This window comes from Ovis canadensis, chromosome 4 (assembly GCF_042477335.2).
Source record: "Ovis canadensis isolate MfBH-ARS-UI-01 breed Bighorn chromosome 4, ARS-UI_OviCan_v2, whole genome shotgun sequence".
In the NCBI taxonomy this organism is placed as follows: Eukaryota; Metazoa; Chordata; class Mammalia; order Artiodactyla; family Bovidae; genus Ovis; species Ovis canadensis.
In genome coordinates this window covers 111,113,533-111,140,606 of record NC_091248.1, presented here as the reverse complement: position 1 = coordinate 111,140,606, position 27,074 = coordinate 111,113,533, and the positions used below count along the sequence as shown (strand labels likewise).

Genomic DNA, 27,074 nt, shown 5'->3' with positions numbered 1-27,074 from the left:
AACTTGTCCTTACTGGTTTTAAACCATCCTGGTTATCACATACAACTCTCTCCTTAAGGATTTTCAGTCTTAGCTTCTCTCAGCCCAATAGATTCAATTTAGGCAGAAGGAACATGAGTGGTAAGACTCAAAACATTTCACCATCAAGGGCATAAAGCCTAATGCTGGATCCTGGAGGTTCCCTGAAGGACCAGACATTAACCCTTTAGGTGATGGATCTTAGCAAGGTCCTTGAGCAGTATTCTAGTGGAAGAGCCTGGGTTGCTGAAGCAACAGGCGAGGTGTTGAAAGGCAGTGGCTACTTACCAACCAGTGTGGAAATATTTCGCTATTTTAACTCCTATCCTTCCTAGTGTATGTAGACCAAATATCAAGCTTAGAAGCAAGTCATTATTTTCTCTGAACTGTAGGAAAGATGGCCAAGGTCCAGAGGAGAGCAGTCGGCCCTCTGTCTGTGGATGTGGAACCTGTTGATATAGGAGGCCAACTGTACTATGTTGTTGCATATAAGGGACTTGAGCATCCATGGATTTTGATACCCATGGGGGCTCCTGGGACCAGCCCCTTGCAAATCCCAAGGATGACTATGCAACCACATGAGATTATCCAGTTGTGGAATTCCACATTGGAAGGGACCTGAGAGATCCATTCATCCTCTTGTCCAGGGTAGGAAGCCACTTTAGTTTGTGGATTCTCCTCATTTCTCCTCCCCTGTGAACCATCCAGGTGCAGTGGGATTATCCAGAAAGGGGCAGACATCAACACCACATCAACACTTCGTTGCCAGATAACACCACTGAGGAAATGGGACTCGAGGACTCGAGACGACTACAAATTGGGAGGAAGGACTTCCATGCTCAAAACAGAGAAGAGCATCCCCGGGGTTCAGTCAAGGGGGGGATGCTGGGAACTGGAGCTGCTGAGGAGGTTGTGGGATGTGAGATTTGTCCTGCTGCCGCAGTGTGGGTCATCATGCCGTCTGCCCTGGACTCACAAGAGTAGCTACAGCCAGGCTGGTGGATGGACTCAGGGCCGAGACCCCGCCTCCCCCAACCGCCATTCCTGGTTTCACAGCACAGCTGCCAGCAAACCCGTTCTTTCGGGTGTTTGGCTCCAGATGTCCACACCCAAGGACATCATGTCAGCATGTTTCTCCGCTGACTGTAAAAGAACAGCTGCATCTTCCAGAAGACCCTTCCAAGTCCATTGCTTGTTAAGATGATTATAGTGTTTTACTCGTAAGCTGGTTACGCCTCTTGGGCCCCTTTTTGAGATTCCATCCTCAAACACAGGGGGATGATATTTTGAGATATAGAATGTTAGAGAAGAACGGATTTTAGAGATCATGTGATCCTACACACTCATTAGTGATCGAGGGGAGGGGTGATGGGTAGTGGAGGGAGGGAGGTAGAAAGGTCACATAACTTCCTTGAGGTCACCTGCAGATGAGGTTGGTGGCAGAGATGTGACTGGTCTTTTCCCTCTATAACATACTTTCTTGTTCAAAGTTTTTAAAAAATGAATTTAGAATAAAAATTTTTTAGTTTTATTCCAGAAATACAGAAATGGATAACAGAAAGATAAAAGGAAATGCATACCCAGAGTGCTACCACCTCACGGCCATTGTTAATATTTCCTTCCAATTTTTATGTTAATTATTTTTCATAATTAAGGTTATTTTATATACTATATATGTATTCATTGAATAGTCTGGAAAGAAAATCACACACACACATGCATATATATATGAAACTTTGTAACTCAAGCAATTTCCTCACTTGTAAACTCTTCATAAACATAATTTTAAACATGTGCTTAATATTCTATCATGTGCATGCAACGTAATTTACTTATCCACTCTCTTACTGTTTTGTATTTAAGTTACTTCTCATTTTCAGATGATAAATAATGCTAATATAAAAATGATTGTGCATAAAGTTTTGCTTTTCTTCTTTTTAATCTCTGTATTTCACACTATTTCCTTTGGCTAGATTCCCAGAAGTGGTGTTTCTAGGTCAGAGGGCATAAACACATTCAAGATTGGCTATCTATTACTAAATTGTTTTCTAAAAGTATTGTTCCAATTTATGTTCCCACTAGAAAGCTGTGAAATTTTATTAAATCTTTGCTAATGTGGTATACAGTCCTCATTTCCGACGTGAAAAATCTCAGTGTTCTAAATTTAAGTGTGGCTGTGAGGCAGCCAGGGATTGTGATATGAATAAACTCTTTTCTTGAGCATTTTTGAAAATACAACAAAGCCCTGGATCCACCCCCCTAGAAAGCAAAAGAATTGACCCCATTCAGTTAAATTGACTAGGACAAACCCCACAAACTAATGCCTGCACCCCAGACCAGGAGAGGTGCATTGATACAGCCTCAGGAATTTTTTAAAAGGCTGACTGGTCCCTAGAGACACACTGGAATGTAGGATCTGAATGGTATGTGTGCCTCTGTGCCTCTGTGTATGTGTGCGTGCCACCAAAAAGCATCTCCATCCCTGAAGGAAACCCGAGAGCTGGATCAATGGACTCTTAAACACATGTCTCACAGTAGAAAATGGGACTCATGCCCCATCCTGTGAAAATCACCAGGGTGGCTCATTGGCTTCTGTGAACTTCCCCCTCAGTCCACCTCAGCCCTGCTGTTCAGAGAACAGCCCAGGCCTGGGGGGTGGGCTATCCCAGCAAGGGTGAGGCCATCTCAGCCAGGCTCAGGGGGAGAGGCCAGCTGAGATAATGAGCCCTTGCTGATCTCAGGGAGGTCTGGCAGGCTGGGACCATTCGGGACAAATGAGAGTGTCGATATCTGTCTCTCCAGATCCATAAACCTAGGGCAATTAGTGTAGGTATGACTAGAGCCCCCGCCCCTTCCAACTTCGCATGGAACATGAAGGTGCTGACGTGATTTGTCCTCATAGAAGCAGATATCCCACGTGGGCTGGCTTTCCTTCTCTTTAGAAAAGGAGGAAATGAGGCCTGGAAGGCTGAGTTTTTCCCTCAAAATCATCACCTACTCGTTTTCAGTTCTCTTGAGACACCCTCAGCCTCCTCTGCTAATACATCAGAGGGTAAGCCCAGGAGTGTCGGAAACTTGGTCTTTCTTACTTCCGCTTGTGGAAAGTGGTGTGGGATGCTGGGGCCAAAGGGACACCACCTGAATTCTAGCCCCTGCCTCCAGTAATCCGTGTGTTTCTAAGCAAGTCACCAACTTCCCTGGGTCATGCTCTTCTCACCTGAAAATAGGAGTCTGGATTAGATGAACATTTGTCCTTTCTGAAAGTTTATAAAGTTTGTAATATGAGAAGAAAAAAAAAATCAGGTATGCCTAGATACTTTCCTTCTTGGCAAGAAGGAAACAGCTGCTATGAATCCAAGAGGCCAGAGGAACAGTCCTTTTCCTGTCTCACGTGGGTGTCCTTGAACATCGAAGAGAATTAAGGGTGACCAGCACGTGAATTAGAAAGAGCCTGAGTTTCTGCATTCCTGAAAGTCTCAGAAGCAAGGGAAAACCTCCGTTGAAGTAGTTTAGTACCTGCAATTTCTAAGAAGTTCTTGGAGAGCGTGTGACTTACCAAATGCAGCTTCTTTCATAACCCACATGGACAACGCATGCATGCAGTCTCCTGGCAGGAGGAGTGTACCATGCTTTTTAAATGGGCCAGTTGAGGTCTGTGCTGAGAGTTAGTCACTGGAATGATACAGAAGTCCTTCTCCAAAGTGGCCCAGGCCTCTGGAAAGCCCTTCAGTTTAGCCCTAGGGCTATTCTGACTTTGAATATGTCAGGTAGTCTGTCCCTCCAAAAATCAGGGTCTTTGCTTACTTTGCAGCCCTGTGGAGTCATTACCTCTAAAACAGAACTTTCCAAACCAAGGTCAGAACCTCTCAGCAGACCATTAAGTCAATTTCATGGGCTGGACCCAATAGTTTTTGAAATGAAATAGGATAAGAAAATATCAGAGTGCGTTCCAGGAAGCTAAGGTAAGACCTGTTTTCCTGAAAAGTTTTGTTTGATCCTGGGCTTTTCCAATGGGTCAGCAGGTAAAGAATCCATCTGCAGCGCAGGAGACATAGGAGATGTGCTTTCGATCCCTGGGTTGGGAAGTTCCCCTGGAGGAGGGCATGGCAACCCACTCCAGCATTTTTGCCTGGAGAGTCCCATGGACAGAGGAGTCCATGGGGCTGCAAAGAGTCGGACACACGCACGCACGGGTTTCAATGTGAGTGGAGTAGGTCTCAATCAAAACAGGCAGAACTGCTCTGAAGGATGGGTGGAATAGGGAGGATGAGGAATAAGGAGTACAGAGGCTCCCTGTACATCTTCTTAGAGTATTTTCATGCCAGGTAGGTATGTTTGTGAGCATGGCCCGCCAAGCTCTGCTCGGGGTGGGCTGTGTGGAGCCTGGGTGCATCCACTCGGTCCACTGACTCCTGGCTCTGCGGCCCGGATTCTGGACCCGGGGGACCTGCCTCCTCCCCTGGGAAGACAGACACCTGTCGCCAGTCCTTTCAGCCTGGCAGGGAGCTCTCGGTCTCCCTTTGTCCCTGCTCCTCTGGCTGCTTCCAAGACTAAGGGGTTGGATGAAAGAGGAACAAAGTCAGAGAGAAAGGAGTGAGTCGAGCACCTCACAGTGAGTCAAATGTGGCAGGAATGGAGTCACAGCTCCTAGAATTTAACAGCTAGAAGGAGCCTCAGAAACAGCCAGGTCCTGCCCAGCATTAGCAAGGAACCTGATACTTGGTGAAGCTGTGGGCAAGCAACATGCAGTAGGCGGTTTAACACCCCAGGTTTTCAATCTGCAAAGTCTACGCTCAGTCCCCTATGAGTGCTGTCCTCATCCTGGATGCAAAGTCCACAGTTTCGCAAACAGCTTCTGAGAGCTTTGGGGTTAAACATACACACTCTGAGGGGAATGTGAGTTACATGTCCTCCTACCCAACACACACACACACACACTCACCTCCAACTGCTCTGCTCTTACTGTCTGCAGAAACAACTGATCCCCTGAGGTTCTCAGAGCACAGTGAGCTCCCATTCCAACAGGCAGGACCAGCTCCGGGGTACGGTGGGGGCGATCAGGGTGACAAGTGGCCACTAACATCCCTCTGTCTGCATTGCTCCCTCACACGGACCCTGCAGTCCCCTCATCCCAGGCCACTAGTCTCAGTCACCAGAGAGGATAATAATAAAAATAAAGGGTAATAACACAACCATGGAGATCAGACTCACAGCCTACACCGGGCACCTACCCAAGCTTGGTGCTCTTCCAAACACTTTACGTGGATTATGTCCATTAATCTTGTACCTCGATGCTGTGCCGCTTTTGCTCTCACCCTTTGAACAGTAGACCAGTCGGGGCACAGGAAAGTTCAAGAAGTCATGGTCAAGGTGGCTCATCAGATCCCAGCCCCACAGTCGGGCTCGGAAGCCCCACTCATAACCATAGCCCTGCACCGTGTGACCTCCCTGTTGCCAGGGTTCAAGGCTGGTGCAGGGTGAGGGGGTCCGAGCAGCTTCAGCTGAGACTCCACACAAGCCATGCTGGCCTGGCAGTGTCCTGGTTCTCTCACCTGGCCAGTGACCCCTGCCTGGTGCCTCCCTGGCTCGGGGCCTGTGAGAACGGGTTTGCAGCAAGTGGTGAGTTGATGCAGGCTTGCAGCCCCATCCAGCCTCTTTTTCTGACCTGGGAGATCAGGGGGCCAGCATCTGGTCCCCCCAGGGGTTCACTGGCAAAGTCACTAAGGTGAGTGTCCCCCAGCTCGAGGGAGAACTTTAGGAAAAGTTTCTGGAACACCACCCCGAGTTTTATGAAACGGGACTCGGCGGGGATCTGGTACCGTGTGCAGCCTCTGTCAGCCTGTGGGAGGGTTACATAAGGTGCAGCATCTCGGGGAGCTATTTAGGGTCAGGCCTCTGGGTAAATCCTCTGAGGAGGAAGTTCTGACCCATATTGCATCACAGAGGTGATGCAATGGGACCGAAGGAAACGAAATGAAAGAAGATCTCTGCAGCCGTCATCAGAGCTCAGGCCATCCTTGCCCTAAGGAGTGACAGGGTCACCGTCTCTGAGCCCCTCGGCCAGCTCAGCAGGGCGAGCGCTGTTCTCCACATCACACTGTGAGATCCAGTCCCACGGGGAAGCCACATCTCTGATGCACAACGCACCTGGCCACGCTGGGAATGGAGAAGGGGTTTGCCTTGGAAGGAACGCTGGCCAGTGAGAGTCTGCAGGGGGATCCAGGCGACCACCTTCTCCCTCCTGGTCACTCAGGTTCTGTCCCCCCATGTCGGTGCCCAAACCCCTCTTCCTTCTCTCCCTGTAACCCCATAGTGAAGCCGCAAGCCTGCCTTTTGGAGTTTGCTCTCCTCGGTCATCGCTTTCGGTAGGGATGAGGGTGGGGGAGGAGGTCGGAGGAAAAGAACAGAAAAAACCTAGGAGGGAACAAAAGTCCCTGTTTAAACCCAGGCCGATGCGGGAATCTGGCTGACGCAGCAGGAAGGCAAGATTAGTAACAAGTGAGAGGGAGATGATTTATGTTTTGTGCCTGAGGATCCACGGAAGACTCCCAGCTGTCACCCAGGCTGCCCGGCGATCTTTAGCAGCAATTAGAGTCAGAGACCTGGCCTGGGCCCCCACGCTCTGACCTACTGCCTGATTTTAGGCTAATATTTTCATCTGCCCCTGAGTACACAGGGGCTTCTAAGAGCCTCTCTTCCCTGCCTAATTTCTCTTTTCAACGTTCACCTTTGGATGAAAGCAGGACACAGCAGCATCCAGAGAGAGCTGCCTGGGGGCTCTGGAGGAGACCATGTGTAGCCACACGTCAGGATGCCTGTGTTTGCAGCCTCTGACCCCCTTCCCTGCCACCTCTAGGGCTACTTGTGTGTGGCAAGACCTCAGAGTCCAGGGCAGCTTATTTAATTTTATTTTTTTTGAATTTTTTAAAATGTTTTTATTGGGGTATGATTGCTTTACCATGTTGTGTTCATTTCTGCTGTACAACAGTGTGAATCAGCTACATGAATACATGTAGCCCCTCCCTCTTGAACACCCCCTCCCCCCACCCCCACCCCCCACCCCCCACCCCACTCCTCTAGTTCATCACAGAGCACTGATGGAGCTCCCTGTGCTGGGGACCTCTCTTCTCTGAGCACTGCTTCCTGGGATGGTTGTGTTTGGAGGGTGTGTGGGGGGGAGTGGTGATCGCCCAGCCTGCCTGTCCCCACACAAAGAGCATCCTAGGAGATACTCAGCATCAGCACCAAGGGGAGGAGAGCTCTGGTGACTGCACACTGGTGTGTGGTGGCATTAGGTCAGCTAAGTGGCTTGTGCTTTGCTGACCAGCTCTTGGGCTCTAGTCCCTGGACGATAGGTCAGTGGGTGGGGTGCTCAGGCACAAAGACGCAGCTAGGTCAAGGATGCCCAGAGTTTCTGACCAAGCTGATGTTGGAGTTCACAGCTGGTCCATCTCATGCAAAGGGCTGTTTCTGCGGTCATGATGTGAGAAGAGCTTCTCGTGGTCCCTCGGATGCTCCCCTGTTAAGTTTACTTGAACTAAGAGACTGAATGGTTTGAGAGCAGCCTGCCCTTTGCATGTGCTGGGAGGGCAGCGGTGGCTGCTACAAGGGAAGAAGACAAGCTTCAAGATGGGCACTAGTTCCTTTGGCAGAGGGCATTCTCTGGAATCAAGAAGGCTAGCCAGCTGCTCCTCACCCACTGGCAGCTGCTCACCTTTGTGTATACATTGGACAAACATAACAGGTGCAAGGGTAAAGCAAGGAGAGCCTCTGCAGGGCTTGTTAGAACTTGCGCTTGAGCATCTCAAAGCTCTTTCTCTACCTTTATAGCAGAGCCCCTCAAGCTTGCTGAGGTGGCCTTCTTCTCTCAGCTGAGCACCTTGTGACTTCATCTAATTCCTGTCTCCCCTCTACAGTTGGGGCGTCTCACACCTATCACTTGTCACTGTTGTCAGTGATGCTGTCTCATGTGACACCTGTTTAATTTTGTTCTGAAATTTTTTGTTTACTTGGAAAGCGATCATCGAGCTTATTAAACTTGTGTAAAACAAGAGTAAAAAGACATTGAGTGAGTACTCAAAGGACCCGTTGTGTCAAGTGCATTAGCTTTGGTTTGCAGGCACTGAGATTTCTATCATAACCATTCTCAGGCCCGTTCTGGAATTTTCTGGCTCTTGACTGGGTTCTGGGCTGCGGATGTCTAAGGCCATATGGAGTGGTGGAGATAAGCAAGGCATTTTCAGCCATGATGAGGACTGTTTACATTTATACCCATTGGTGCTATGTCCTAAGGGCATCCCCAGTGGTTCAGTGGTAAAGAATCCACCTGCAATGCAGGAGACCTGGGTTCAATCCTTGGTTCTGGAAGATCCCCTGGAGATGGGAATGACAACCCACTCCAGTATTCTTGCCGGGAGAATTCCATGGACAGAGAAGCCTGATGGACTACAGTCCATGTGGTCACAGAAGAGCAGGATACAATTGAGTGACTAAATAGCTATAATCTGAGCCTCTCCGAGTTCTCCACATTGTGCTTACCTGAAAAAGGCCATGGGTCTTCTGGAGAACTGTCTCTGCTGACGATTGCTCTTGGCAATTTGCAAGGAAAAGCTGATCTGAGTGGTCAGGAGAGCCACCTGTCCAAAGACACGGAGAGGGCCAGCTTTTTCATACCAGCTTTATCCACCCTCACTCTTTGTTGTGCTGAAAGTAGAGTCCTTGCCCTCCCCCTTCCCTTCCTCCTCCCAGAATGACCACACCATCTCCAAGCCTCTCTCTGCTCACCTGCAACGCCCTTTCCTGGCTCCTCTCTCTGAATTCTCCACGTCTATCAAATCCAGTTTGAATCCCACATCCTCCACAGTGCTTTCCCCTCATGCTAAGCCTTACCCTTTCTCTCAGCACCCCTGACTCCTTCTATGCAGCTGTTGAGCAGTTCATTTATTCAACAGGTACCAGTGAAGCATTTAGTACAGAATCATATGAGGATGATTTCCCAATTTCAGGTGTCTGTCTTACCTTCTCCATCAGCATCTCCACTTCTGGAGTGGTCGGTTTTCAACCTTCACACATAGAATCACCTGGAGGGCTTTGAGCACTCTGGATCAGAAGCTGCGCCCTAGATGCATTAAATCAGACTCCTGCAGCACTTTTTAAAAAGTTTTCTATTTTGAAATAATTGTGGATTTGCATGCAATTGAAAGAAATAATACAGTGAGGTCCCTTGTGCCCTCCATTCAGTTTCCCTCCATGATAACATTTTTATGTAACTATAGTACAACAGGCTTCCCCTGTGGCCCAGTGGTAAAAAATCCGCCTGCATTGCAAGAGATGCTAGTTCGATCGTCGGGTTGGGAAGATACCCTGGAGAAGGAAATGGCAACCCACTCTAGTTTTCTGGCCTGGAGAATCCCATGGGCAGAGGGCCCTGGCGGGCTATAGTCTGTAGAGTCGCAAAAGGTCAGACACAACTGAAGCGACTTAGAACGCACGTAGTACAACACTGCACGTGGAAAGTCAATGTTGGTGCAACTCATCCAAGTTCCCCATTCAGATCTGGCCAGTTTGCACATGTACTCGTGTGAGTATGTTTACATGTGTGCACGTGTTTAGTTCGATGCAATTTTCTCACATGCGTAGATTCATGCGACTACCTCTTGATAGCCTTATTTTCCACAACTCCCAGGTGATGATCTCAGCGTGTGACGGAGGCTGAGAACCATGACTCTGAAAGCTACACCCCATCTGCATCCCACTGTGCCCAGCCTTTGCTGCCCCCCTTCATCCTCTCTGAATGCACGCTTCTTCGCTGAACCCACGTGACCCTCTGTGGTCTATCAGACTGCTCCCACTCTCCCAGCTGCAGCCTCCCTCTCCCCCTCTACATCCAGACCCCAAGCTGGGATCTGCGTGCTCGTGCTCGCTGCCAGAGTCCTCCTCTGGCCTGCTTGCACGGATCACTATTTCCAGGGCTGGGGAATGAAATTGAAAATAGACCAAACAATGTGACAGTTTTCTGCTGCTATTTTTTCTCCCGTGAACAGAATGTTCAGCATTATTTTTTTTTCTCTTTTGTGCAGTACTGCAAGTGAGAAGTAATCTGATTGAAATGCTGGCTTATGCTGTTTAGAAGCCTGCAGTCTCCCACAAGCTGTGCACAGGGAGCTTTCCCGGGGACCCTGACCGTGAGCGTGCTCGCGAGGAGTCAGCTCCGGCCCCATCCAGGTGCTGATTAGGCCAGAAAGTAAATGGGCCACATGCATATGGATGGTCCTTCCTGAAGCTTCCCTCTGCTCTGGAAGCTGTGTAAATGTTTTAAGCCTGAAAGCTATTAAGGAGTGGCCTGGCTCTTCCACATAGTGAAGGATCTGGGAAAAAAGAATGAGGGTGTCCAAGGTGGGGGCACATGGTGTCAGACATTGTCTCCAGAATAGTGTAGGGGACAGATGGGAATTCCTTATGGCCCAAGCCTGCTTTTCTTGAGACCCTGGAGTTTGAAGTCTGAGACATGCTGGCTATAGAAAGCGCAGTCGAGGTGAGGGCTGGGGGGCTACAGGAAAATGCTCTTTTGCACGCTTCTAAGACCTCCCCTCCAAGAGGGGGACAGGAAGGTTTTGTGATTGTCATTGTCATATGGGAACTTAGAGAAAGAGTAGTCCATTATTTCCCTGAGATAGTAACCTGAGGATATTCATTCTTTCCCTAATTTAAGAAACACGAGTGGATGTCTGATCTGTGCCACGTATTGGGCACTGTTCTGGAAACATGAAGATGAGAAATACAAATGCTCATTAGGTGTTTGTCTCTCCAAATGTGACTTAATATACTTTATTTTTTTCTTCTGGGATGAGAGGGTGGATCAGAGTTGAGCAAGAGAGGAAGTTGATCATTCTGAGTTCTTCCCATCCACACATGCCCAGAAGATGTAGGGACAGGACAATCAGATTTTAAAAGTCACCTTCGTATTCTTCAGGCCCCATGGGAGTGTCCAGCTCTTATTCGGGATATTAGTTACCCAGGTGAATACATTTGTCAAAAGCTCATCAAACTGTACCCTTGAGATTTGTACATGTCCTTATGTGTAGATTTTACCTTAGAAAAAAAAAAATCACATTCCAGGAAAAAAATAGAAGCAGTGAAGCTACAGTTAAGAGAACAGTTAAGAACAAATTTCATCAGCAATAAAGCCCTGCTATTGAGATTTCATGCTAAAGACATTCTCAGAGGTGCATCATGGCCCCAAGCCTCTGCCTCCAGAGTATAGCCATGTGTCCTTCAGGGGACCCACTCTGCTCTGGCCCTGGTGTGCCCGCTGCTACTGCTTCTGGAACATCCTTCCCACATTCCAGCAGGGTCAGGAAAGTCCTGCCTTCTCCACAAAGCCTTTTTTCTGTCTCTCCAGCCAAAGTGACCTTCCCTGTTTCTGCTTTATTCACGCTGACTGCCTTCATGTAATTCGACACATGATGACTCAGTATCTCTTGTTTTTATTTACTAAGATAGTACATTTAAAGAGCTTAGAACACTGCCTGGATCACTGCTATTGTTGTCGTTGTTATATTCTATGCTCCTGAGCCATCTCCCTAGGCCCTGTGTCCTTGATAGACAGACAAGTCCTGGAGAGGAGGGCTGGATGGTGTCCCTTACGTGCTCAGCTAGATGCCGGACACTTGTGCTCATTGACAGATGTGTGACTTCCAGACATACTCTGTGCCCAGATATTTGGGGAATCTCACCACGCTAGAGATGTGACTGGGGGACCTTCTAGCAGAGACTTCCGCTCTTAGATGTAGCACCAGCCAGGGTGGGGAGGGAGGTATGAGGAGGGCGGGCAGGCCAGCGTTTTCAAACCTCTCTCCAGCCCCAAAGTTGAGCGACCTTGAGAGAAGACTGGTCCCTAACCCAGCCCAGGGGCAGGGAGTGTGGCCTCAGAGTACCCGGTCTTTGTGGATGGTCTCTTAAGTCTTCCGTGGCACCCCAGGGTGGGGTGATGAGATGCCACTTGATGACAACAGCCCTGCCTCTCAAAATGACACTCCGCATAGGGGCAGCACGACAATGACACCTGCTTATCGGCCCCGCCCCCTGGCATCTGCGTGGGCTGGGCCACTCTGCTCATTAGGTCGGCATCTGTCCCCATCGGCCTGCCTGCAGCTGATGCTCATTAATCCTGGAGCCCTGAACCTGGAAGGCAGACGAGGCTGAGCTCTTAGAGCCATTGATGGCAGCGGGCTTGGCGAGGGCTCCTAGATTGATTTATAATTGGGCTGAGGGTCCCCTTGCCTCCCTGGAGCCCAAGCTTCCAAACGAGGCAGTCCAGGAGGGTAGTTTGGGCTCTCTTGTCTCATGAAAAGGACCGGTACAGGGATGCAAGGCCTGCCAGACCAGTACGGCAGACTCCAGCACACCCCAGGGCCTCCTGACTTGAGGATTGCTGTTGAGGAAGCTCAACAGAACCTGCATTGGTCCCCTCAAGAGGGCTGGACACTTGTCAGGGTCTTCACAGGCCAACCTGGGGACTGGTCTTCTGAACTCACAACAGTTTTGCAGGAGAATAACAATAATGAAAGCAGTACATGTTATGTATTGACTGTTTCCTATCTCCTTGGAACTGAGTGAAAAGGTTTCAAGTGTCTTGTCTCCTTCAATGTGGTGTAAGAACCGTTTAGTTCAGTTGTCGCTTAGTCGTGTCTGACTCTTTGCGACCCCGTGGACTATAGCACGCCAGGCTTCCCTGTCCATCACCAACTCCCGGAGCTTGCTCAAACTCATGTCCGTCAAGTTGGTGATGCCATCCAACCATCTCATCCTCTGTCATCCCTTTCTTCTCCTGCCTTCAATCTCTGCCAGCCTTAGACTGTTTTCCAATGAGTCAGTTCTTTGAATCAGGTAACCAAAGTATTGGAGTTTCAGCTTCAGCATCAGTCCTTCCAATGAATATTCCGGACTGATTTCCTTTAGGATGGGCTGGTTGAATCTCCTTGCAGTCCAAGGGACTCTCAACAGTCTTCTCCAACACCACAGTTCAAAAGCATCAATTTTTTGGCGCTCAGCTTTCTTTATGGCCCAACTCTTACATCCATACATGACTACTGGAAAAACCATAGCCTTGACTAGATGGACCTTTTTGGCAAAGTAATGTCTGCTTTTGAATATGCTATCTAGGTTGGTCATAACTTTTCTTCCAAGAAGTAAGCGTCTTTTAATTTCATGGTTGCAATCACCATCTGCAGTGATTTTGGAGCCCAAAAATATAAAGTCTGACCCTGTTTCCACTGTTTCCCTATCTATTTCCCATGAAGTGATGGAACCAGATGCCATGATCTTCGTTTTCTGAATGTTGAGCTTTAAGCCAACTTTTTCACTCTCCTCTTTCACTTTCATCAAGAGGCTTTTAAGTTTCTCTTCACTCTCTGCCATAAGGGTGGTGTCATCTGCATATCTGAGGTTATTGATATTTCTCCCAGCAATCTTGGTTCCAGCTTGTGCTTCTTCCAGCCCAGCATTTCTCATGATGTACTCTGCATAGAAGTTAAATAAGCAGGATGACAGTATACAGCCTTGACGTACTCCTTTTCCTATTTGGAACCAGTCTGTTGTTCCATGTCCAGTTCTTTTTTTTTTTTATAACTGTTGCTTCTTGACCTGCATATAGGTTTCTGAAGAGGCAGGTCAGGTGGTCTGGTATGCCCATCTCTTTCAGAATTTTCCACAGTTTATTGTGATCCACACACACAGTCAAAGGCTTTGGCATAGTCAATAAAGCAGAAATAGATGTTTTTCTGGAACTCTCTTCCTTTTTCCATGATCCAGAGGATGTTGGTAATTTGATCTCTGGTTCCTCTGCCTTTTCTAAAACCAGCTTGAACATCTGGAATTTCATGGTTCACATGTTGCTGAAGCCTGGCTTGGAGAATTTTTAGCATTACTTTACTAGTGTGTGAGATGAGTGCAATTGTGTGGTAGTTTGAGCATTCTTTGGCATTGCCTTTCTTTGGGATTGGAGTGAAAACTGACCTTTTCCAGTCCTGTGGCCACTGCATATAAGTTAAATAAACAGGGTGACAATATATAGCCTTGATGTACTCCTTTCCCAATTTAGAACCAGTCTATTTTTCCATGTCCAGTTCTAACTGTTGCTTCTTTGAATACAGATTTCTCAGGAGGCAGGTAAGGTGGTCTGGTATTCCCATCTCTTTAAGAATTTTCCACAGTTTGTTAGAACCGTTATCAGGCCTATTTTACAGATGAGGAAATGGAAGCACAGAAGGTTGAATAATCTGCTCAAGACAGCCCTTAGGAAAGACCACATCCTTTGGCCCTGGGCTGGGTTGGGGACCAAGCTTCTCTCAAGGTCACTCAACCCTGGGGCTGGAGAAAGGTTTGAACCAGGCATTTGGGGCCACTGTTTTCCCCTGCCCTGGGCACTGGATGTGGCATTGCCAGCTTAAGCAGTGGGCCTGCTGGGTGTCAGGGATTCTGGGAGCCTCCACCGTGAGGTGAGAAGCCAGGGCCGATGGAAGGGAAGGTGTCTGAAAGTCAAGAAACTGGGATTCCCACTTCATTCCAGCCCCTGAGCAGCCTGTGACTTAGGAGGCCTGTTCTCTCTGTTCCACGGCCTCAGGCGCACTGTCATCCTTGTTTTTAAGTAAAGATCCTGAAGTGAAGTGAAGTTGCTCAGTCATGTCCAACTCTTTGTGACCCCATGGACGGTAGTCTACCAGGCTCTGCAATCTATGGGATTTTCCAGGCAAGAATACTGGAGTGGGCTGCCGTTTCCTTCTCCAGGGGATCTTCCCAACCCAGGGATCGAACCCGGGTCTCTTGCATTGCAGACAGACGCTTTACCGTCAGAGCCACTGGTGGCAATAAATGTGAAAACACTTGGGAAAAAAAGATAACGGCAGCAATCACTGCCCTTGGGCCTGCTGGAAGGGTCCCACCATCCGGAGCCCCTACTTGAAGGAGAGCAGCGCATCTTGGTGGTAAAGTGGATGCTAGTTTGTCTTTTGCCCAGGTGAATTCCCCACTCCCCTTGTTTTCCTTCTCTTTGGTGGACTGAGGTGTGGCTGGGCTTCCAGGAAGCTCGCATCCACCCGCCTTCCCTCTGGGTCTCTCCCTCTGGGCGCGGCTTTCCTGAGCACATCCTGGGGAAAGCATCTTCTCTCACTCTCGTCCCTCCAGTTTCCTCCAGTTTTTCCTGCTACTTGTCTCCACTTCTGGCCTCTCTTTCTGCTGGTTCACCATCATCAAAGATGCATCTCAGTCCTCAAACTGTGGACCCAACTGTCTCCGTTGCTGCAGGTTTCAGAGCAGCCCGTGACGGTGACTTTTTTATTTTTTTTTAACAGCATCAGAAGCTGCTGATGCATAATTCAACAAACAATCCAGAAATGCATCAGAATTCAAATGACTCACATCAGAGGGAGCCGGATGTTAAACACTGTCTCTTAAAAACCCACTCCATTCATGCCGGTCCCGGCGCTTTTATCTTCCAGTATTTGTAAAATTTTCAGGAGGGCTGGGCTACTGAGGGGAGTTTCGGCCTAAAACTGATGACTGGGTATATCCCTGTGAAGAACATGGTGGTGTGAGGTCCCAACCCTCATCCCTGGCCAGCTGTCAGAGTGGCAGGTGTCTAGGGCTGGGTCTTGGGACCAATTCTCCCAGGTCCCAGAAGAGCGTGTAAGCTAGCCCCAGAGTCTTTGGTCTTTCTAGGGGGGTCCCCCCAACAGAGGCAGGCCCTGCCTTCAAGAAAGCAACAGCCCACTTGCTGTGGAGAGGCTGTGCTGCAGAACAGTTAAGAACACAGGCTTTGGAAGGACACGCCAGTGATTCAAAGTCTGTCTCTGGCACAAGTCAGCTGCTGGACCTTGGGAATGTTGCTTCACCTCTCTCTGCCTTCCTTCCCTTCTCTGTAAAGCATGGAAAATAATAGTGATCATCTTACAGTGCTGTTGTGAAAACCAGTTAATGTACATGACTGCTACATAAATGTTGGCTGTGGTTATTATTCCAGAAACTTCTATGAATATCTAGGGAATCCCTGGGTCTCCCGCACTCCTTTATGGGACCTCTAGATGTCAAGGCACTCTGATTCTGTATAGGTTGGAAATGCCTGGCCATCTGCAGGACTTTGTAAATGACTCCATGCCCCCAGCCCATTGCTGCATTCCTCAAATTTATCATGGCCCACACCCTTCATCTGTGTGACTCTCTAGGGTCTTCTCCTCCAAGGTTTTTATTTATTTCCCCCTTTCATAGGGCCTCAGAATCTAAAGAAACTTCTCATCTATCTTGCCCCCCACCCCGTATCCTCCTCTCTGCCTGGACCACCACCTGCCAGCCCCAGTTCTCAGCCATGCCCACTAGCCTCCATGAACCCCATCACCTGGTCCACTGGTGACAGATACACCTGTGCATTTTCTAAGAGGCTAGAGGGGCTTCTGTGGCCAGTTTTCCCTCAGGTCCAGACCTGAATGCCTAATGGGGTGTTTCTCCACTATTTTCAGAAGTGAGAAGTGGGATTATCTGATGAGTAGCACTCGTGGTTGCTTATCAACACCTGGGATTGGTACCCATGGGCTGTAGGGCTGGGGATAGGCTCAGCCTCACCTCTAATGAGTGTACAGCTCACCCCGCCTACCCCTCAAAGGTGAGAATTCCCAGAGAGGGTGCCAGAGCTCCCTGGGCTGGTGAATCTGAGTCCCACATGGCCGCAGAAGACGCTGGCTAAGTGAAGAGAGATTTGTAAGTGCTGAGGAAGGGCAGGGGTTCAGAGAAGGGCTGAAAACCCAGTGGGTAGACCAGCTTCTTCCTTGTAACTAGAAGCCCAGCACAGGGACAATGGGAGAATGTGGGGAAAAGCACTTCACAGGTCCCCGTGGGTCTTCCTGGGTTCAGCGGGGCTCTTGCTTTATGAAGTTTTAATCTCATGTTGTATGCCATGTGACTTATAAATCTTAGCTATCAGGGCTTCCCTGGTTGCTCAGATGGTAAAGAATCTGCCTTCAGTGCAGAAGACCCGGGTTCAACCCCTGGGCAGGAAGATCCCCTGGGGAAGGAAATGGCAACCCACTCCAGTATTCTTGCTTGGAAAATCCCATGGACAGAGAAGCCTGGCAGGCATGGGGTCACAAAGAGTCAAATATGACTGAGCAAGTAGCACTCAGTTGAGGGAAGAGGTGAGGGAATTTACCCAATGTCACACCACAGGTTAATGGTCTTTTCTTTCAAAACCGCATATGCCGCCATCCTGACAGCTAGAATCTCAGACTCAGACAACAGGAGCGCCCAGGCTCAGAGAGGTGAAGTGGCCTGCCCAGTGTCACACAGCTCCCTAAGGTAGAGCTGGGCCTAGAACCCAAGGTTCCTAATTCTTCATCCAGTATTTGTTCTGCTTCCCACTGCTGATCGCTGATCACTTTCACCAGTCTCTTCACCTGCTCCCCTCATTAGCAAGGGAGGAGGGGTCCTCCCAGGGACTGGCATCTGCTGGTGCCATCTGCACTGAAATCGGCCTGGGTGTCTCACGGGGGTAGGACAGAGGCAGCCCTGGTGCCTGGGCAACACTTCAGAGGGAAGCTGGCCCCATCCCGGCCCAGGGATTGAATGGAAGGGCCGGCTTTGCACAGACACAAACAGCTCGCATTTCCCTCCTCCCCCACACCCCCTATGTGTTGTGGGTCTCAGCCAGGGCTTAGAACAAAATAAATTCTGGATGGCTGCTAGCCAGGCAGACACCCAGGTTGTCAGGGGATTGAGGAAGGTCAGACAGGGATGCCAGTTAGCATGAAGGAAAAAAGAGAGGGTGGGTGTAAATTAGCGGCTTGCATCTCAACAGCTCTGTGCCTGGAATCTGGAGCAGGCCCCCCCCCGCCCCCGCCCAATACATTGGCTGTGGACTCTGGATTCTAAAGCAGCCCCCCTTCCCGGGCCAGCCTGGCTGCGCCGCCCGTGCTGAAGTGGTGCGGCTCAGCGTCCACTCGCCCTCTCAGATTCATCGACACTAAGCCTGCTCTCGTCTCGAAGGCCTCCAGGCTCTCACTGCTCCCCAGGCAGCCATGTACCTCTTCTGTGGACGAGATAGCCTCTCTGCTTCCCCCACCATGTCAGTTTCCTTTTTCACCTCTCACTCTCATCTTGGGGTTTCAGAGAGTGAAGGCTACACCTTGTTCCCCTCTCAGTTCCCAGTGCTGAACATGCATAGCAGGTGCTCAATAAACATTCCTCAGATGAATGAATGAATATCTAACTCACAAAATCAGGACTTGAGAGACGAGCAGGTTGGGGCTTCTAGCATCAGCCAGCCCTGTCCAAAGCTGATATGTGGTCCTGTTTGCTCTCCATGCGTTGGTCTGACCTCTGGATCAGAGCCAAATACATCGCCTCTGATCTGTGGGCCCTTGAAGCTAAAACCCATTCAATGAACAACGAAGTGCCAGTCGCTTGCTCAGGTGCTGGGCTGGTAATACGATGGGGGAGCTGATTTCCTTGACTTTGAGATGAACACAGTCGTGGGAAGTACGGCACAGACACCACCAAGCTATGATGGGGGTGCCTACCACCTGCCGTGGGAGCCTGGAATAGGGAATGAAGCTTCTCCTGGGGAACGGGGGCTGGGTTAGGCTCTGGGGCCCTTGGTGATGGAAAGGGGTGCCGAGAGAGAAGAGGGGCATTGATCCAGACCCAGAAGGGTAAGTGCAACTTTCCCACTAAAAAATGGGGGGAGGGTGAGGAACAGCCCACACCAAGTCAGAGGAATAAATTGACAGCCTGTACGGGGAACTGTAATTGCTTTATTTAGCTGGAGTGTGGACTCAGGAAGGATGGGTCAGGGCCTGGCTGGAGAAGGGCTTGTGAAGCAGCTCCATGACAGTTCAAGAAGTGCATCTTCCCTGAACCTGGCTGCTGGGCTGCGTGATCAGATGCAGAGAAGCAGCGTATCCCCGAGCTGTAGGGTTTGGGGGAATGACAGCATCTTGTCTGCTGACCCACCCAGGCTCAAAAGAGGCCAGTGTCTGGGTCCATGCCTAGGCTCAGCAGGAGGCTAGAGTCTGTGTCCACGCCCTGGTTCGAGGCGCTTGGACCTGTGCTGTGACCAGGACGACCCTGGTTTATAGGATGGTTGCAGCCTCTGACAGCGGGGCACCGCGGGACAGTCTAGAGGAGGCTGAATGCAGGCTGTTGCCACAGTAACGGCGAGCAGGGCGCATGGCAACACGCGATGCCTGGCTCCCCACCTCCCCCTAGAAGGGCGCTGGGGCCAGACAGCAGCTACCAGGACCTCCGCAGCACCTGCTGCCTGTCTGGAGTGTCAGCTCCCCAGGTGAGGCTCTTTTCACCTTGGAGTATCATGTTGGATCTGGGAGAGACCTGGAAGGCTCTCTGAGAGTGGTTTCTGTGGGTGGAGTCCAGAGGACAGGCTGGGAAGAACCAGCTAAGCTTCATCCACGTATTAGAGAGGTTACAGCCTAGTGATAACCAGGTTTGCATCTAGATACTATATGAGGGCCGGTTAGATTTGTTTTCGCCCTTGGTACCATTCCTTCCTTCCTTTTTACAGCCACTTGTTACTGTAATAAATATTTACTGAGTGTCCCTTGGGCCTGGGCACATAGTTGTTAAATTGCCAAGTGGTGTCCGACTCTGTGACCCCATGGACTGCCGCACGCCGGGCTCTTCTGTCTTCCACCATCTCCCGGAGTTTGCTCAGATTCTTGTCCATTGAGTCAGTGATGCTATCTAACCATTGTGTCCTCTGTCATCCTCTCCTGATCTTTTGCAGCATCAGAGTCTTTTCCAACGAGTCGGCTCTTAACATCAGGTGGCCAAAATATTGGAGCTTCTGCTTCAGCATCAGTCTCCTTCCAATGAATATTCAAGCTTGATTTCCTTTAGGATTGACTGGTTTTACCTCCTTGCAGTCCAAGGGACTCTCAAGAGTCTTCTCCAGCACCGCAATTCAAAAGCATCAATTCTTTGGCTTTCAGCCTTTTTTATGGTCTAGTTCTTACATGATCCAGTACATGACTACTGGAAAAACCATAGCTTTGACTGTACAGACCTTTGTTGGCAAAGTGATGTCTCTGCTTTTTTGTATGTTGTCTAGGTTTGTCTTAGCTTTTCTGCCGACGAGGAAGCATCTTTGAATTTCATGGCTGAAGTCACCGTCTGCAGTGACTTTGGAGCCCAAGAAAATAAAATCTGTCACTGCTTCCACTTTTCCCCCCACCCTCAAGGAACCTGTGCTCTAGAAGGAAGGACGGAAATACGAACGTGTAGCTCCCCCGTGTCCTGGGAGGTGCTCCTGTCCCCTGTCTTTTGTTTGTGCTTTGCTCCCTACTGTATCCTTTATAAAGTGTAAGGGCGTCTCTGTGGCTCCCTTGCCTCTGACGTCCGGTTGAGTTGGACAGTGAGGAGCAGAAGTCAGGGAATGGGGTGGAAAAGAGAGTCCTCTCGTGCCTCTGGCTGGAGACAGACTCACCTCTCCATGATTTAACTCTGGGAGCGAAGCAGAAACTCCATCTGCCAGCCCTTTGCTTGTTTCTGAAGGAGGCTGGGGCAAAAGGGAAACTGGTCAGCTAAGGCTGACCAGGGATTTTTGGAAGAAATGACTTGGCCTCACTCTCCCATCCTTTTCTTTTCCCTGGCTTTTGAGTCTCCAGAAAAGAATATCCTTTATTATAGGCATTGTTTTCCCAGATTCAAAGCACAAAAGGAGAAAGAGAGCGCCCTTAACAGTCTCATGCCCAACCTGTGTGAGGAAGTAAAAGCTGAACTGAACTTTCGAGGAATCCTGAGCACATGCTGAGATGCTGGGTGTGGACAGGCATTTCTCAGAAGACACTGAAAATGGGCTGTTGCTGGTGAGAAAGGGGGTGACCACAGAGGGCACTTTTGTTCTGAACCAAAATTGGGGTGGATTGTTATGCCATAAGGAGAAGGCAATGGCAACCCACTCCAGTGTTCTTGCCTGGAGAATCCCATGGACACAGAAGCCTAGTGGGCTACAGTCTATGGAGTCGCAAAGAGTTGGACACGACTGAGTGACTAAGCACATTATGCCATAATATTGAATACAAAAATTGTCACTGTAATAACATATCTGGGGGCTGAGATTAATATGAGTGATTGACTCCTACATGGCCGATTTTCTTACACTATCTTAGACTCCAGCACAAACTAGCTAGGTAACTCTGGCAAGACATTTAGCCACTTGGGCCCTGGGTTTCAAGAGTCTCCCAGCTTCGTGAGTTGAGGATTGTTGGTGGAGGAGGAAAGGACTTATGAGACTTATGACGTAGAGGATTTATGAAGTAGAGTCACAGTGCAGGTGGGGCAGCAAGGGGCAGGGTGGCACTTGAGAAAGGGAACCCAATCCGTGCCCAGAGAAGGGTCCCTGGTGAGCCAGCGTGTATGCCTCTCGATTTTCTTGGACTGTATAACAGGGCTGTGGCTTCTCCCACCCTCGTGTGCAGGTTCACTGTTTTAATTAAGCACCCAGGCTGCTCTTCAGTGAGAATTGATGGAAGGGAGTCTGCAGCCCCAGACAGAGGCACAGACACTCTGGAGGAGGGGCTCAGGGCACAGCCCCCTCCTCCAGGGCCGCCAGCCTCTCCGGCACTCTGCTGGAGACAGAGCAGGGCGCAGAGAGCCCTTAATGGCCAAGCAGATTAGGAACATGGTTCCGGCTGAGGGCACAGAGCCTGGAGAATGATAATCAAACTCCTTGCAGCCAGTCAAGCAGCTAAGCAGACAAGATCTAAATCAACACGCTTCTGTCTCCAGTCGGGCAGGCCCCCCTCTCGGTGGTGGAATGGGGTTGTCTGTTGCAACATCCTGACCTCGGATTCCCTTCTTGACCCTGGTGCAGCACCAGATTTCCCAACGTCAGATTCACAAACATCTCTCATCCTTTGTGCTCACTCCCCTGGGCTCGTTTTAGATCTGGTGAATGCAAGCTGTCATTCTCAGGTGGCTCCCAAGCCATCGAATGATCCAGCCACAAATGGGCGGCTCAGCTCCCATGAAGTATTTCAGCCTGAGGACACAGCTGAGTTTTTCAGGCCCCTCTCACTCTCCAACATGGTCAGGATGCTTCAACATTGATTCTTTCTTCAGAGGCATTGTAAGGGTGGAATTGTGGAGAAAACGTTTGTGATCTGTTAATGTGCAAGTCTGGTCTGTCCCAGTGCTTCTCAAACTTGAACATGCACATAAATCATTTCAGGATTTTATGCAAATGCAGGCTACAATTCCAGAGGTCCAAGGAGGGGCCTGATACACTGCATTTCTAATGAGTTCCCAGGTGATGCTGATTCTCTTAGTCCTTGAACTTTAATTCTAATAGCAAAGGTCTAGGTCAGTGCTGTTTGAAATGTGTGAATTGTTAACAGCCTACAATGAGATACATATAGACACTGAGAATGAGCTTTTAGAAACGTGGATAGTTATTTGACCTTGCTGCTATATCTCAGAGCCTGGTTGGTGAATCTGCATTTCGTGTTTTTAAATTTCATTTTTCTAATCATTTGTCTCTGTGGCTTTTGACAAAAGTGGCCATCTACAACGGATTGGAAAAATTTTACAGAACAACTCCTCAGCATGCATGGAGTGAGCCGCAAAGGACTAGGTGACTTCTGGCATGCTGTGCAGGCTCTGAGATTCTCTGAATCTTTGCAGTTCACATACAGAGGTGCCCTGTCAGTGGAGGACAGACCCTAGTGGCATGCGATCCCCTCAGAGGATCCCCTGTCGGGTCCTTGGCATTTCCTCACGTCACCTGTTTTCCAAGTTCAGCTCAGTGTTTTCTTTCCCAGGCATCATTCTGGGTATTTCAGACAAAGGTTGAATGTGTCAGGGGAGTTCAGCCTCTGCTGATGCCAGGAAGTGCCAAGTAGCAAGAGAGATTGCCAGCCAGAGAGCCTTTGAGCTCACAGCCTCGGAAGCACCCAGGCTGGGTCTGGGCAGCCCACTCTCTCCATCCTTGGTCACTGAGCAGGATATAACTCTACTGGGGCAACCACCTGCCCCATTCTGAGAAAGAAGAAGACAGGCTGAATAAAACAGGCCAGCGAGAAAGCTTCCTGCCTCGCGTGCCCTTGGGGGAGGGCTGGGTGTTAATGAGCCCAGTGCAGTCACAACAGGAATGAGGCCAGCTGGCGCCCGCCCACGTTTGACCCAAGGTCCTTTGGCAGGACCCAGACTGCTGGGGGAGTGGTCAGAGATGAAAACAAGTCCGGCTGTCTCCCTGCAGCGGCGGTCTCTGTTGTTCTTGGCCCACTGTGGGCTGTCACACAGGCTAGAAAGGGCTGGGGGCAGGGGGATGACCTAGGGGAGGCAGGGTTCCAGGACCCATTGCAAATCTTGCCTCCTCTCTTCTACTCCTCACCCTTGGCGGGGGCTTCCCAGGTGGCTTAGTGGTCAAGAATCTGCCTGCCAAGCAGGAACAGCGGGTTCCATCCCTGGGTCTGAAAGAGCCTTTGGAGAAGGAAATGGCACCCCACTCCAGTATTCTTACCTAGAGAATCCCATGGACAGAGGAGCCTGGTGGGCTACAGTCCATAGGGTTGCAAAGAGTTGTACAGGAGTGAGCATGGATGTGCGCACACACTCTTGGTCCTGGTCCAACACTGGGCAGCTTCTATCAATTCTTTTTTCATGATTGATTGTACACACTCCCCTCTTTTGAGCTAGAGGTGATCCCTCAACCATAGAAGCTCCACAGAACACCTCTTCATCTTTACTAAATGCTAATTAGGTTGGAAAATCACAGAGAAAGGGGATTGATATTGAATAACCCTGTGTTGAATTATCTTCATACATCCTTTGGAAATTAGCCACTCTGGTGTTCAAAAAAGATATGATTTCAGCTAAACTGGATTTAATTGAGTGGTTAGATTTTGATTTGTGCTTCGGTTTGATGACCCAAAGCTGCTTTACCTTTCAACTGGGGTGATTCGTTAACAAGGTTTTTGTTTGGCCGCAGGAGGACTTGTCATTGAATGTGTGTACACGTGTGGGCAGTCTCACTTTGGTAAAAGGGGCTACTTGATCAGGTGGGCCTTTTGAGTTGTTCTTCCCCAAATGGAGATGAGCCAAGCTGTCCTGGTTGTTCTCCCTTGCTAAGACAAATGCCACTGCACACATTCCTGAAACAGGTGTCTGGGGCTGGGGGTGGGGGTGGCGTCCATGGCCAAGGAACCAACACAAAGCTATTTGGTTGATCCGGCATTTGGATCCATGACGGTGACTTTGTTAGCCCTGTTCCATAGCTTTGGGCCTCTTAACACATTTTGTGAAACTGAACTTTAGTACAGGTGTTTACCAAAAACGAGAAGGGATAAAGGGTCTTTGCAACCACATCTGTGTACACTGTCCAAGTCTACTAAGACACTAAAAAGATTCACCTTCAAGTTGTCTGGTACAGGCCTCTTTCCTTACCTCCCCCCAGCCAACCTGCTATAGATGGGCCTTCAGATTCCCCAGAGCCACAATCACTCTGCAAGCTCTGCTTCCTAGCTATAGCCAAACTGAGACAAATTTCAGAGTGGCAGGGAACAGTTTAGCATATAATCTGCCTTGGGTATTTATTGTAAGGATAGATGCTGAAGCTGAAGTTCCAGTACTGTCGCCACCTGATATGAAGAGCTGACTCATTTGAAAAAATCCAGATTCTGGGAAAGATTGAGGTCAGGAGGAGAAAAGAGTGGCAGAGGATGATATGGTTAGATAGCATCACCACTTCAATGGACATGAACTTGAGCAAACTTCGGAAGATAGTGGAGGACAGGGAAGCCTGGCGTGCTGCAGTCCCTGGGGTTGCAAAGAGGTGGACATGACTTAGTGACTGAACAACAATAACAACTGCCTCAGATGTTGGAAAATAGAGATAAAGGAGCCAGGATCTACTCAGTGTGACTCAGCCAGACATCATAGCTCAGAGCTGGATACCCCGAGTTCCTAGGGACAAAGGACTTCTGAAAATGTCTCCCCACTTGGCTTGTTGGGTGGTTGGTCTTCTTCTCCTGCCTCAGGCACCCTGTGAGCACTCTTGGACACGATATGCCACTATATGTCAGGTCCACTAGTGCTGGGATGTTTAACTACATTGACTCCCTGATTAGAGCATGGTTGTCTCTCAGATCTGGTTCATATTTTCTCCGATAGGGTAGGATAATCTCATGCTCAGTGGTCCATGTCTGCAGCTACAGTCACTGGATACTGTGTGTGTGTGTGTACACAAGGCAGAGAGGATAGAGCCTACCTTATTGTGATATAAATTAACTCATTGGTCAGAACCACACCAGCCTCTGCAGCAGAAAAGAAAGGGGAAGCTGGAAGTACTTGCTGCGGCCAATCATGTGCTAAAGCCCTCTGGGCATCTGGAGCAAGAAGGACCCCCAAGAATATTTAGTGGCATCCCCTTTTCTCTCCTTAACACAATGGGCTATGACTGAGCATGACTGTGTTTCCTTCATGACCAATATCTGGTCCAATTCCATAATGCTCAATCAGGAAAGCCCAGAAAGAGGAGAGGAGTGGGCTAGGAGGTGAGAACACTTGGCATCATATGCTCCCATAATTTCTATCAGTTCACTGAGAAATAAAATGATGCGAAGGATGCATGAAGGCCAGGTGGAAGGTTCAAGACTGGTGTAGTCTCATGATTATTTGAATACAAGTGAAAACGCAACAAGTTTTTTCTGTTCTTGAAAAACACCATACAATCCCCCCAATCATTCCTGTGAGATGTGCATCAGTGCAATTCTTATTAAGGTTGACTGCAGGGTCCTGTCCTGTGGGAGTTGATGGGTCAGGGGGTGCTCACGAACCTTGGGTTGGGTGGTTGCTCCAGAGTTGGGGCTGGAAATTGGTTCCCCAACTGGAAATTTCACTGGAAGGGTTACCCCTCTGCCAGACAATGGTCTATATCTGAGGGATGTGGTTCATAACAGGCCATCTGAGCCTGCACAGGGACAGGTAAACAGAGACTCTGAAGGAGTCGAAACGCATTGTAAATAGTTCTTCGGAAATGAGTCCCAGGAGTGTGCTATGAAACTGGCTCTGTTTGCATTTGAAGCATGGCTGCTGGGAATTCTAACTAGTACAACACAGTCAGAAGACAATTTGTAAATATTTAGCAAGAACCTTTAAAAGATTCAGATCCTTTGAACTAGTGATAAGGTTTTTTTTTTTGGTGGGAATCAATTCAAAGTTTAAAAAATTATGCTAATCATCAGGATACATATTTCAGCATTATTTAGCTGAATTGGAATTAATCTAAATATCCATTTATAGAGGAATACTTAGGTAAATTAGACATATTATGCAGCTATTTAACATTTAGCTTAGAAAGGCCAATATTCTAACCAATTCTTGTGTAATAACATTAAGAAGAAAAGCATGATACAATTAAAACTTTTTACAATGCATAAAAAAAAATCCACCCAAAGTCTAATTAATAGCCATGCTTGGAAAACGGGACTAGATGCAATTTACTTATATTTTTTCTATTTATCTGTGTTTTTCTAAAATTTTTAAATCCATGTTTATTGTTTTTATAATGGAAAAAAATTGAAAATTTTAAATGGAAAGAACCCCAGAAAATTGTTTAGAGAGCCTTGAGGTTTGAGAACAGAGAGATTTTAAACTATCAACCCCAAGGTCTTCAGCCAGCCAGTCAATTAACTCTGCAGTTACTGGGTGGGGGGTGTCTTTCTCTGAGTGGGTCAGTGGGTTTGCTTGGTGGCTGGACCATCTCATGACTCAGCCATGAGTGGGCCTCAGATTGGTGGCTTGTGAGTGGAGGAATCAGCACGAACCTTTCCCCACTGGTGGTATAAATCTAACTGCCAACCAGAATTTATTAGGAGCTTTAAATGAAGGATGTGATGAGATGGCTGGATGGCATCATCGACTCAATGGACATGAGTCTGGGCAAACTCCAAGAGATAGTGAGGGATAGGAAAGCCTGGAGTGCTGCAGTCCATGGGGTCGCAAAGAGTCTGACATGATTTAGCAACTGAACAACAATAATGAAGGATGTTTTCATT

General features: G+C 48.8%; 1 protein-coding gene across 3 annotated transcripts in view; it reads left to right on the top strand.

Moving 5' to 3' along the window:
- Window positions 1-27,074, top strand: part of PLXNA4 (plexin A4) — a 487,488-nt gene that overhangs the window by 178,503 nt on the left and 281,911 nt on the right. Inside the window, exon 4 of one of the 3 annotated variants that reach the window (XM_069586984.1) lies at window positions 727-3,311. The exons of the other annotated variants lie outside the window; for them this stretch is intronic. Within the exon in view, the coding sequence (XP_069443085.1) occupies window positions 727-1,002 (276 nt within the window). The 3' untranslated portion in view covers window positions 1,003-3,311. Of the gene's footprint in view, window positions 1-726; window positions 3,312-27,074 lie in introns of those variants that run through there. 3 annotated transcript variants of the gene reach the window in all.